General features: G+C 55.7%; 1 protein-coding gene across 6 annotated transcripts in view; it reads left to right on the forward strand.

Annotated features, from left to right (window-relative positions):
* Positions 1 to 12,269, forward strand: part of KIF21B (kinesin family member 21B) — a 49,978-nt gene that overhangs the window by 22,785 nt on the left and 14,924 nt on the right. For all 6 annotated transcript variants that reach the window (XR_008292992.1, XR_008292993.1, XR_008292995.1 and 3 more), the window contains 13 exons: positions 655 to 846; positions 2,654 to 2,853; positions 5,997 to 6,104; positions 6,570 to 6,638; positions 7,039 to 7,271; positions 7,640 to 7,787; positions 8,033 to 8,227; positions 8,326 to 8,427; positions 9,666 to 9,831; positions 10,042 to 10,093; positions 10,279 to 10,336; positions 11,103 to 11,308; positions 11,387 to 11,461. Coding sequence is in view for 2 of the 6 variants with exons in the window: in XM_053208917.1 (XP_053064892.1) it covers positions 655 to 846; positions 2,654 to 2,853; positions 5,997 to 6,104; positions 6,570 to 6,638; positions 7,039 to 7,271; positions 7,640 to 7,787; positions 8,033 to 8,227; positions 8,326 to 8,427; positions 9,666 to 9,831; positions 10,042 to 10,093; positions 10,279 to 10,336; positions 11,103 to 11,308; positions 11,387 to 11,461 (1,804 nt within the window). In the remaining 4 variants the exon portion in view is untranslated. The remainder of the gene's footprint in view (positions 1 to 654; positions 847 to 2,653; positions 2,854 to 5,996; positions 6,105 to 6,569; positions 6,639 to 7,038; positions 7,272 to 7,639; positions 7,788 to 8,032; positions 8,228 to 8,325; positions 8,428 to 9,665; positions 9,832 to 10,041; positions 10,094 to 10,278; positions 10,337 to 11,102; positions 11,309 to 11,386; positions 11,462 to 12,269) is intronic.

Raw genomic sequence — 12,269 nt, forward strand, 5'->3', positions numbered from 1 at the left:
CTTAAGGGGGTCAGGCCTTAACTGAGTTCTCAAAGAGTGTGGATGTCCAGGGCCTGGAACTCCCAGATGTGATATCGCCATCACCACCACCACCATCAACAAAGGCAATAGTAGTGATTAAGGATGGCAATGCTCATTATATGCCGGGAACTGCTGACCTTTGGCCTGGGTCGTTCAGTTCTCACTACAACCCCGTGCATAGATGTTAGGAGTTCCCCCCCACCCCCCCCGCGCGGCAGATGCAGAACCAGGCCTTGAATGTAGGTCTGGCCGGTGCTAAAACCCACTCCTCTAAGTGGGGGCACCCACCCTATCAGCTCTGCCCTGCTGCCATTTCCTGACCCACAGCCTTCCTCCTCCACCCCGGCTGGGTCCCATGCCGTCTATGACAGGTAGACGTTGGCCTCTGGGGCACAACAGGGGTGGTGGGATGCCTAGACCACCCCCCCCCCCCAGCTCCTGGGCCAGCCTCAAATTTCTGAGGCTGGTCTTCAAATATGTCACCCCATCCGGCAGCCCCTACCCACCATGGGACTTATCACTCCCTCCAGCCTCTGCTCGCTAACTGGGCGCGGCTGACCAAAGGAAAGCCCCAGCGCCCCCATCTGGCCCTAAGCCCCTGGAACTGGATTGAGCCTGTCTCTGCCCCCACAGAGGTGAACTTCCAGGCAGACCTGGCCGACCTGACATGTGAGATCGAGATCAAGCAGAAACTGATCGACGAGCTGGAGAACAGCCAGCGGCGGCTGCAGACTCTCAAGCACCAGTATGAGGAGAAGCTGATTCTCCTGCAGAACAAGATCCGAGACACGCAGCTGGAGCGAGACCGCGTGCTGCAGAACCTCAGTGAGGCCACCACCCCGCCCTCGATTTCCCCTGAGGCCCCTCCCTCCACTGTCACAAGCCCCGCCCAGCAGCTGGCACCTGTGGGATTTACCTGGTCTCCTGGGCAAGGGCTTCTGACCCATGGACTGTGGCCCTTTGACCCACTGTCATCAATGTCTTAGGTCTAACCCTAGTTTCGTGCTACATTTTACATTTATTATTCTTTTATTGGCATCTTTGGTATTAGAATCCTTTATTTCCCTAGGCACATGGACCTGATGCTCCTCAGCTTTTTTTCTGCATTCAGTTCCTGGAGCATTTTCCTTCGAGCCTATTTACAAATCTACTTGTCACATTCTGTCTTCTTTATACTGCTTTTTAGCAGTAATTCATTCAATTACTGTTTCACTCATTCATCCACTGATTCAGCAAACATTTGTTGACTCTGTCTTATAGAGCTGACATTGTTCTAGGTCCTAGAGATATTGGGGTGAGCAAAATCCCTGCATCACGAAGTGTACATTCTGATGGGCAGAGACAGACGTAAATACGATAAGTAAACAGAGTGGGTGACATGTCCGATGCTGATAAGTACCAAGAAAAAAATATACAGCAGGGAAGGAGGTCAGGGAGTGTTGGGGAGCGGGTTAGAGTTTTATAAAGGATGGTCATGGAAGACTTCACGGAGGAGGTGACATCTGAGCAGACTTGAAGGAGGTGAGGGAGTGCCAGCGCAGAATGAGCACAGGGCTGAGCATTCCAGGCAGAGAACAGAAGATGCCAAGGCCCTGAAGTGGGAGTGTGCCTGGCGTGTTGGTGGAACGACAAGGGACAGACAGCTGGAACACGGTGAAAGGGGGCAAGTGGCAAGAGATGAGACAAGAAAGACGGGACCAGGTCGTGTCCGTCACTGGAAGGACCTTGCTTTATTCTCTGAGGGAGATGGGAGGGTGTGGAGTTTGGAGAGAGCGATGTGATGTAGATTTTAAAAGCATTTTGAGAAGAACACTCTGGCTGATGTGGAGGGGAATGAAAGTGGTAGCTTAAGATTAATTAGAAACTGTTACAAAAGATTCTGGTGAATCATTGGGGCAAAAAAAGACAGCAAAGAAGAAATAAATAAAGACAGCAAAGAAGAAATAAATAACCGTGGTGAAAGAGGATTTAGACAACATGGGCTTGAGGAGTGGTCCAGTTCTGGATCCATTTTTTAGGTAGAGAAAAAAGCTTTTGTTGACTGGGTAGAAGACATAAGGTGAGCCAAAAGTGTCTCCAGGGTTCAAGCTTCTGGAAGGATGGTGATGGCATCTACTGAGAAGGGGAAGCCTGCTGGGGTGAGGGGGACAGAGATTGGGAGTCTGGTCTTGTGCCTGTTAAGTTTGAAGTATCTGCTGCACATCCCCAAGGGGACGCCTGTGCGCATTCTGGGCACCAAAGGTCAAGGGTAGAGAAATCAGTTTATTCCTTCTGCTCTGGCCCGCATCACTGTCTTCGTACTAGCTCTTTCCTTCCCACTGGCCTGGTTCTTTCCTCTAGTTATGGGTCAGAGCTAAGCCAGCAGGAGTGGCCCACAGGACCCTCCCAGGAGGCTCAGAGGTCTCGAGATGCAGACACCCCCTCCAGGTCCAGTAGAAAGTCAGAGCAGGAAGGGGACTTGGCATCTTCCAGTCTGATCCCTTCAGTGTTTAAATAAGAAACAGGCACACAGAGGCGTGTGACTTGCTCAGGGTCCCGCAGTGAGACTAGAACCCAGGCTCCCGCCCCCCACCCCCCACCATCTGAGCCCGAAGCTGACACAGCACTGACAGCCGCCTCTTGCTGCTCTCAGGCACCATGGAGTGCTACACGGAGGAGAAGGCCAACAAGATCAAGGCGGACTATGAGAAGAGGCTGCGGGAGATGAACCGAGACTTGCAGAAGCTGCAGGCCGCACAGAAGGAGCACGCGCGGCTGCTCAAAAACCAGTCCCGCTATGAGAGGGAGCTGAAGAAGCTGCAGGCCGAGGTGGCTGAGATGAAGAAGGCCAAGGTAGGGCCGAGGGGGTGCGCAGCAGGGCTGAGGGGTTGCGGTGGGACGTCCTTTTAGAATCCACTTACTGTGTTAAAAATAACCATCGCTATCAGCGTGGAAATCTTCCCGACGCACAGCATTGCGTAATTCAAGCCCGTCCTGGCCCTGGACACTGTCATCTGAGCCGGGTTCACGGTCCAGGGTGAAGCCACCTCTCCCAGTAGAGGGGCAGGGGAGGAACTCGCGGGACGCTGCTCAACACTGCCCCCTGTGGTAGGAAACTGCGCCACAGTTGCCCCCAGTCCTCCCAAGGCCTTGGCCTACAGTGATAATAATCATTACTGTTGTCTGAATGCTTACTGTGGTCAGGCTCTAGGCTAGTGGTCTCACATGCATGAGCATACTAAGTACTCAGGAGAACCTCATGAAGGAGGCCCTATTATTATTCCCATTTCGTGCATGGGAAAGTGAGGCTCAGAGAGGTCCCTTCCAGCTACCCAAAGTTAGCGCTGGGATTCAAACTCACTTCTCTGCCTCCTAAGCCAGCTTGAGTCCTGTGTGGCATGGTGCCTTTTCCACTTTGCCGTCACCCAGAGTACTTAGTCTCTGGGGCCTGGAGTCTGCCCCTGAAGCTCTGGTTTCTTGGCTCAGGTCTTCTGCCTCCGATGTCTGAGTATGTTCTTGTTCTGGCCTGCGGCCCGGCACCTCCACACTCCCTTCGTGTCCTCCCTCCCCCTGGCCTTCCTGGCCCTGCTGTCCTACCCTGGCCCTTAGCCCCTCATGCATTCCAGCTCTTCCCAGCCCTGGGCCAGGCCCTGAAGCTAGACCCCCTCGCAAAACCTGGCATTGGCAGCCGTCCCAGCAAGCTGTGGAGGGCTGGCCTCAGAAATGGGAGCACCAAAGGTGCTTCAGGCTGATGGGACAGCAGTATGGACTTGGGGAGCTGTTAGTAACTGTGGCCTCACCGCTGACTCATGTGTTGACCTGCGTGCAGAGGAAGGAGGCCATGCGCTAGTGATGCATTCTGAGAGGAGGTGGGCTCTGAGCCATCGGGTAGTCCTGGCCACCTCTCCCGGGCACGCTCTGTCTCCAGCCTCAGCTGGGCCACAGATCCAGGGGCTCCATCAGCCTGGCCAGGCTGTTGCTTTACTCAGGTTGGCTGGCCTGACCTGGTCCCAAGGAGTGCCCTCTGGTGGTGTAGAAGGGAGTGACCAGGGGGCCTTGGTTTTTCCCTGGGGGAAGCAGCGCACCCATCAAGGTTTGTGTTGTGTAGGCGCTCCTGGGCGGTGTATCTGTGTCCTCACTCTGTGTCTCCCTGGAGGCTCACTGGCTAACGCCCCTGCAGCCTGAGCTGGCCAGTGCACATCCTAGCTGGGGTGACCCTAAATAGAGCCTCGTAAGGGAAGTCTGGCGAAATAATATGATGTCCAGGATATCCAAAGGACCGAGGACCCACCAGTCTTCCTGCATTTCAGTCTCAGGATTGCCAGGGCCCTTCAGCCAGCTGCCCATCTAACTGTGTTCTCATGAGCCCTGGCTAGAGGTAGAAAAGAACCTTCCAGGGGTGCCCCAGCAGGGCCCAGGGTTCTGTTAGAAGGACAGATGGTGCAGCAACCTCGGGTTCTAACCTGATGCCATGAGAGCCAGTGTCTAAGAACCCTCCCGCCTCGGTTCAGCTGCAGTGTGATTCACAGAATTGAACCCATGTGGGGTCCACGGTCCCCAGGGTCTCCTGGGAGATGAGACAATGCCTCCTACTTCAGATGTACAGAGCAATGCTGGTCTCAGGCACTGTGACCCATGTCCGCACTGCTGTGTGCCTGGGATATGCCTGCCCCTTCTGAGACCTTCCCCTCTGTGCAACTTGGCCACACATGTGAAGTTGGGTGGGTGGGCTTCTGTCTAGGGGTACACAGTTCTTCCCCAGGAAGCCTCTGACCCCTGACCCCAGCAGGTGCCATCTCAGGTTTGCACACAGCTTCTAACATGTTCTCAGGTCAGCCCGGGGCTGTCTGCTCAATGCCAGTTCTTTGGGAAAAAACTCATTCTTGACCTTGAAGACCCAGCAGCTGCCAGCCCTCCTCTACAGATTCACCCCTGCAGGGCCTGCCCTCTGTGGGAGAAGCCAACCTTCCCAGCCCCCAGCCCCCTTGGAGCCTCCTTCCCTCCCATGCCATTTCTACTCGAGACTGTCTTCAGGGCACTGCAGGCTGGTGACATTCCTGGAGATGTCTGAGGCCTCAGTGGCAGAGAAGGATCAAGCTCTGTGTGACTTTCATTACCCTGTCACTTGGAAAGTGTCTAAAACCCCGTGTACATTGCCCTGTCCTTCTTTGGCCACCAGCACTTGGCAGGAGGGGGCGGATGCTGTGAGGTCCCAGGCACAAGCTCTCTATCATGTTGGGCCATCTCTGGCCACTATGATGATGCTCTCTGTGCCTTTGTCACAGCTCTGACAACCCCAGGTTCTAGGCTTTCCAAGCTTTGATCACTGGCTTTGCTCTGAACTGGCATGCGGTCCTCCCTGGGGCTAGAGTAACAGCTGGAGTTTGGGGACAAAATGACCGGGGCCAAAACTCTGACCGTTTATTACCAGTTTTATGACTCAGTCATTGGTCTCTCTGGGGCTCACTTCCTTATTTATAAAACGAGAACGGTAATGCCTCTCTCATGTGACTGTCACAAGAACAGTGCCTGGCGTATTGCATGTTCTCGATAAATGGTGGTGGCTTTTATTGTTGTCACTGGGAGCCTGGCCCTGATATGTGGCCTTGACCCCCACCTCAGCCCTGTCTGCAGCTCAGTTGTCAGTGGGAGAGAGGAATGTGCCCCACCCAGGTAGGATTACCTGCCTCCAGCAACCTGGGCTGGGTCTCCAGGGGCCAGACCCAGGACCCAGGTTTGGGTAAAAGCCACCAAGAGCTGTGACATTTGGAAGTGGGGGGCCAGGATTAGACCTGGCAGAGTCATTGCACCTGCACATCTGGGCTGGCAGCTTGCCTGGGCATGGGGCAGCTTCAACTACCATGGAAGAGGAGGGGCAGACCCCTGAGCCCCGGGCCACCACCCTGCCCAGCATCCCCAGAGCCAGCTGCTCCCCGGAGGGTATGGGCCCCCCACTGCCCAGACCCCCTCACCCTTGCCATGCCTGCCCATCCCAGGTGGCCCTGATGAAGCAGATGCGTGAAGAGCAGCAGCGGCGGCGGCTGGTGGAGACTAAGAGGAACCGGGAGATTGCTCAGCTCAAGAAGGAACAGCGGCGACAAGAGGTGCGGGGCAGCCCTTGGGGACCCCCAGCCTCCCTGTGTGCCTGGCTGCCCCTCGGTTCCCACAGCAGGGCATGGAAGGACCAGGGCACGGCAGGCTTCTGGTCCAGCCCCTCTAGTGTCTGGGGGTGGGGGGCGCAGGGCATGGGGGACCCGAGCCCCAGATGGCAGGACCCTGCCCAGGGTCACCAGCAATCCAGAGCCGGAACTGTGCAGCATCCAGCCCCGAGCCCCCTAGTCCCGGATCCCTTGCTGTGCGGTGGAGAAGAGGCTCAGGGAATTGCCTGCACAGAGAGAAGGGTCTGCACTATGACCTCCGGGAAGGGGAACCAGACTCCGCGTCCCCTTTTATCAATAAGTTTTGGCTACACAGGAATCAGCCCGAAAGCCAGGCCGTCACCTACAGAGGTGGGCAGACCAGGCTGCGGGGCCAAAGTGTGGATCCTAACCCCCTTCTCTCACCCACAGTTTCAGATCCGAGCTCTGGAGTCCCAGAAGCGGCAGCAGGAAATGGTCCTGAGGAGGAAAACCCAGGAGGTGAGCGAGACACAGTTCCCCTTCTCCTGAGTTCCTCCAGAGCCGGGAGGGAACAAGTGCCTGCTGGCAGTGGCCCTGGCTCTCCCTTTTCTCTCAGCAAACACGATGGAGCAGAGCCTGCGCGAGGCCTGCTGTAGGGCCTTGCTCAACAAGAGGGCCGAGGCCTGAAGACAGGCTGCAGGCTCTGGTCCCAAAGGCCTGAGACCTTAATTCAAAAGGTGGAAGTCTCTTGTATTCATTTCATATCAAACAGAGAGCCCTTGGCTCTTTCTCAGTCCCAAGCTCACCCTGGATGGAGCAGCTCCTGTAGTCTCCCCTTCCGGCCCCTCCCCCCCAATTTGGGCCTTTTCACAGGTCCCCGGGTGCCCTGCTCACTGGGTTCCTCTTTTCTTGGCCACAGGTTTCTGCACTGAGGCGCCTGGCCAAGCCCATGTCTGAGAGGGTGGCGGGGCGTGCAGGACCGAAGCCACCCATGCTGGACTCGGGGGCTGAGGTGTCAGCCAGTACCACCTCATCTGAGGCCGAATCAGGGGCCCGCTCTGTCTCCAGCATCGTGCGCCAGTGGAACCGCAAAATCAATCACTTCTTGGGGGACCACCCTGCGCCTGCCGTCAATGGCACCCGCCCTGCCAGGTGAGCCGGGCGGGCAGTACCCTGGCTTCCGTGGGCAGAGCGGGCAGAAATATGGGGGCAGGAGCAGAGAGAGGCAAGCTCAGGGGAAGTGTGGTCCTGTGACGGGTCCCCTTGGCCGTCACTCAGGGCTGAGGGGGACCACGGAGCTACAAAGGCTGAGAGTGCTCCCTTCCAGGTGGTGGGGGGATGGGGATTAAAGAGTACACTTTTCATGATGAAATAAAATGATAAAAAACATGCATTTGCCCCCAAAAGAACATATTATTAACATTGTTTAATTACAAAATACTATAGAGAACCTGGGGGTGGGGGAGGGAAATGTAGAAAGGGAGTGTTCCCAACCAATTCCCTTTGCCTCTGTCTCCCAGAAAGAAGTTCCAGAAGAAGGGGGCCAGCCAGAGCTTTAGTAAGGCTGCCAGGCTCAAGTGGCAGTCCCTGGAGCGGAGGATCATTGACATCGTCATGCAGAGGATGACCATTGTCAACCTGGAGGCTGACATGGAGCGGCTCATCAAGGTGGGCCTGACCACAAGGAGCCTGGGGCTCCCGTCTCCCCTTCCTTCCCGTCTGCACTCCTCCGCCTGTCCTCTGCCACTTCTGACTCCTCCAGCTCATCAGACCTTCTCATCCCCATTCCGCTCGCTCCTTGCGCCTGCTCTGGAATCCAGAGGTGCAGGGGGACCCAGGGACCCCACCTGGGGGGAGCTGTGGGCAGGGCTGGGCAGCAACCTGAGGCTTGTCCTCCATCACCCTCCCTGCAGAAAAGGGAGGAGCTGTTCCTCCTGCAGGAGGCGCTGCGGAGGAAGCGGGAGCGGCTGCAGGCTGAGAGCCCGGAGGAGGAGAAGGGGCTGCAGGAGCTGGCGGAGGAGATCGAGGTGCTGGCAGCCAACATTGACTACATCAACGACAGCATCACCGACTGCCAGGCCACCATCGTGCAGCTGGAGGAGACCAAGGTGCCCACAGGGCCTGGCCTGGCCTGGGCGGAGGCAGAAGGGATGAGGGGGGTGGGGGACAGTCTCAGTGACAAGGGATCTCTACCTCCCCATCGTAGGAGGAGCTGGACTCCACGGACACATCGGTGGTCATCAGTTCCTGCTCCCTGGCCGAAGCCCGTCTCTTGCTGGACAATTTCCTCAAGGCGTCCATTGACAAGGTGGGCCAGCAGCTCACCTCCCGGGCGGGGGGCCCAGCAGTCACGGGCGCCTCCGTGATCTACCCTCATAGTGAAGCACACAGACCTGGCTCCTGAGCTGCGTCACTTACAGGCTAGGGCAAGCCGCCTCACCCCCGAGCCTCTGATTCCGAAGCTGTAAAGCTGGGGTGATGACAATAGCAAGCTCTTAGCTTGCTGCGTGGCTTTAACAAGATGATGCATGCAAAGGGCTTGGCATGATGCCTGGCACATAGCAGGGCCTCCATTAGAAGTGACCCTACGTGTCTGGTCCAGGCCCATCCACAGCAGGGCTCGAGTCTGCTGGGAGAAGCATGTATCTGTATGTCAGGACAGGGGCAGCGGGAAACAGAGAGACCACATTCCACTCAGGAAGATTTACACTCGGACATCAGATCAACCTGTCCTGTGCTCCTGTCCTCTCTCCCTGACAGCTGGCCAGGGGATGGGCCTCCTTCCCCCTAGGGCCTGTGGTCTTTGGGGACAGACACCATGTAGAGTGTCTGGCAAGGTGGTGGGGAGACCCGCTGTGCTCGCACTAAGCTCTTAGCTCTACTCTGTGTTTTAGGGGACTGTGTTAGTCTCCTAGTGCTGCCATGACAAAGGGCCGCAGACTGGGTGGCCTAAACAACACAGATTGATTTTCTCAGTTCTGGAGGCTAAAAGTCCAAGATTAAGATGTCGGCAGGATTGGTTGCTTCTGAGGCCTTTCTCTTTGGTTTGTTAGCAAGTGCCTTCTCGCCTCGTGCAGTTTTGCCTCTGTGTGTGCCTGTGTCTTAATGTCTTCTTATTAGAAGGCCTCCAGTGATACTGGATTAGGGCCCACCCTAAGAACCCCATTTTAACCTAATTACCTGTTTAGAGACCCTATCTCCAAATACCGTCACATTCTGAAGTCCTGGGGGTTGGACTGTCAGCATGTGAATTTGGGAGGGTGGGGGCACAACTCAGCACATAACAGGGGAACGTATCTAAGGCGACCTCTCCTGACATGTGTACACGGGGAAAGTTAGAAGGGTGGGGTTGCATCTCTGGTCTGGGGCAGGTACGAGGGTGATGTCTAGGAGTTAGCCCAGGTCTGGGACAGCAGGTACACGGGTGATGTCTGGGAGGGCCACCCTCCAAGGTGCCTTGGGAGCAGGTTGTCTGAGGGTGGTGATGAAGGTGCCCACAAAGCCAGGCTGGGAATGGTAACCCCTGGCCTGGTTCCTTGCCCACAGGGGCTACAAGTGGCACAGAAGGAGGCCCAGATCCGGCTGCTAGAGGGACGGCTGAGGCAGACAGACATAGCGGGTTCCTCCCAGAACCACCTGCTCCTGGATGCCCTGCGAGAGAAGGCTGAGACACACCCTGAACTGCAGGCCCTCATCTACAATGTGCAGCAGGGTATGGTGGGTGTGGGCAGAGGCCTCGAAGCTCCTAGATTCTTCTAGTGCTCCCTAGCTCCAACCCCTGGGGTGGGGGGACCTTCACCTCCCCAGAACTCCCCCAGAAGTCCCAGTCTGATCCCAGTGGGTGAGGTGTGGGAGGGAAGCCATCCCTTCTCCCCTCACTCTGTTGGGGCCTCTCATTACTCATCCCTCCTCCCTTCCACAGAGAATGGTTATGCCAGCACAGATGAGGAGATCTCAGAGTTCTCTGAGGGGAGGTGAGTTTCCAAGTCATGAGTGAGAGGACAGCTCATAGCATGAACCTGGGGCTGGGGGTGGGGGTTGCCATAGGATCCCAGGGCTAAGCCTAGATTTGGGGGCTCTTTGGAATCCACGAGTCTAAGGCTCAGAGAGCCAGAGGACAGGCTCTCAGTATCCTGAACTCCCTCTGCTTCTTCCTTAGCTTCTCCCAGTCATTCACCATGAAGGGTTCCACCAGCCATGATGATTTCAAGTTCAAGGTGAGCCCTATAGGAAGGCAGACAGGCTGCAGCAGGGCCAGTCTCCCTGTAGCCTGGTCTCCCATCTTTCTGTAGCTCTGCCCCCACCCCCCAGCCCTGACCCAACAATATTGCCTCCAGCTGGGATGGAGATGCCCTGGGTTGGAATTGGGAGGTGCTCGGATATGTAACCCCGGTTACAACCCAACCCTTTTTGAGATAGGTGGAAGGTGGGAGAAATGGCTGGAGTCACAGCCTAATGATGTCACCAGAGCCAGAGGCCCTGCTTTCAAAAATTGCCCTGTTCCCCACCAGACTCTGCCTCATGCTCTGAGTCAAAGACTAACTTGAGACCTCTAGCTATTCTGCATGCAGATTATTGATTCAATAATATGGGAGTCAACAATGGGGGAGTTCACCTACCAGTGAGGGGTCAGTTATTAATCTGAACCAAGAAAAAGAATTTATTAAAGAGAGAAGGGTAGGGACTGCAGACTGGGAACAGTGAGTTGTGCATAGTTTTTGGATAAACTGATTAGCTGGTGACCAGGAAAGAGGTCAGTCTGGGCATTCTGTGTGTGCAGAGTCTAAATAAGGGCAGTAAAACCCTTTCAGTTGCTTTGGATTCTCTACAAGTCTTGAGAGATGGTCTCTGGGTGGTGTTCACCTGGATCTTCCATTAGTGGTTTCACCATCGGCCAAGTGGCACTATTTCCTTCATTAGAATTCTCCCAGCTCTCCTGTTATGTTTGGGCAAGTTGGTTCACCCCAGTCCTTCTGTTCCCAGGGTGAGCCCAAGCTGTCTGCCCAAATGAAGGCTGTGTCAGCCGAGTGCCTGGGTCCCCCACTGGATATCTCCACCAAGAACATCACCAAGTCCCTGGCCTCCCTTGTCGAGATCAAAGAGGATGGAGTGGGCTTCTCCATCCGAGACCCCTACTACCGGGACAAGGTCTCACGCACCATCAGCCTGCCCACCAGAGGCAGTACTTTGTAAGGAGGAGGGCCAGCCATGTGGGTCAGTGTGGGCAGGGAGTTAGGTCTGGGCCTCACTGGACTCTTCTGTTCTAGCCCCCGGCAGTCTCGAGCCACGGAGACATCACCGCTGACCCGAAGGAAGTCGTATGACCGAGGGCAGCCCATTAGGTGAGAGCATGTTCCAGAACCTGCACCAGAGTCACTGCCGTCCTTGGATGCATGAATCGCTGTGATGTTCTACTCTGTAGATAATCAGGCATACTTTAATCTGGGCTGGTCTGACTAAGTCATTCAGCTTCCCCCAGTGGCCCCTTCCCCATCCTGTCAGGCATGGGCTCAGGAAATATCATCTCCATAAGCACCTTGAACTGGATGGCTAAGCCTGCTGCCCAAAACTGTTGGCTGATATGAGCTCAACATTGGTGGCTTTGTCGTGGCTTCAACTAGTCATTGTATTGATATGCTTCAGCTCCTTTTCATAACCACGGGTACTTGGGAGGTCTCAGCCCTTTCTAAAGTCTTGTCATGTGAGGAGCGTAGAAGTTTAAAGAAAAACCAGGAGATGATTGCAGAATGGTGGCCAAGTCTCTAATTGGTTAGCCATTCATAGCACTATGACCCACAGAACTTCTGCTGGTCACCAGATGCCTCCTGGGGTCATCTGGCATGCACTTAGTTTTCAGAGAGCTTTGATGCTTTCTCCAAGTCATACAGCTTTGTACTAGAAGAGCAGGGGCTCAAGATGACCTCTTGCCACCACGCGACCTGATGGGAGACAGGAGGATTTGCTCAAGCTCCCAGCCCTCCCTCCAGTCCAAAGCCGGGGCAGATGCCCATACCAGTGGCTTGTGGTGGGGGCCTTCAGTGGGGAGGAGTGGCATGGATATCTGTATACTAGGGGCCTCACAGACCATCATCACTTCACCCGGGAACTGAGAGAACACACTTGAGCTGCGGTCTGAGGGCTTTAGGCTGA

This window comes from Acinonyx jubatus, chromosome E4 (genome assembly GCF_027475565.1).
Source record: "Acinonyx jubatus isolate Ajub_Pintada_27869175 chromosome E4, VMU_Ajub_asm_v1.0, whole genome shotgun sequence".
Lineage (NCBI taxonomy): Eukaryota > Metazoa > Chordata > Mammalia > Carnivora > Felidae > Acinonyx > Acinonyx jubatus.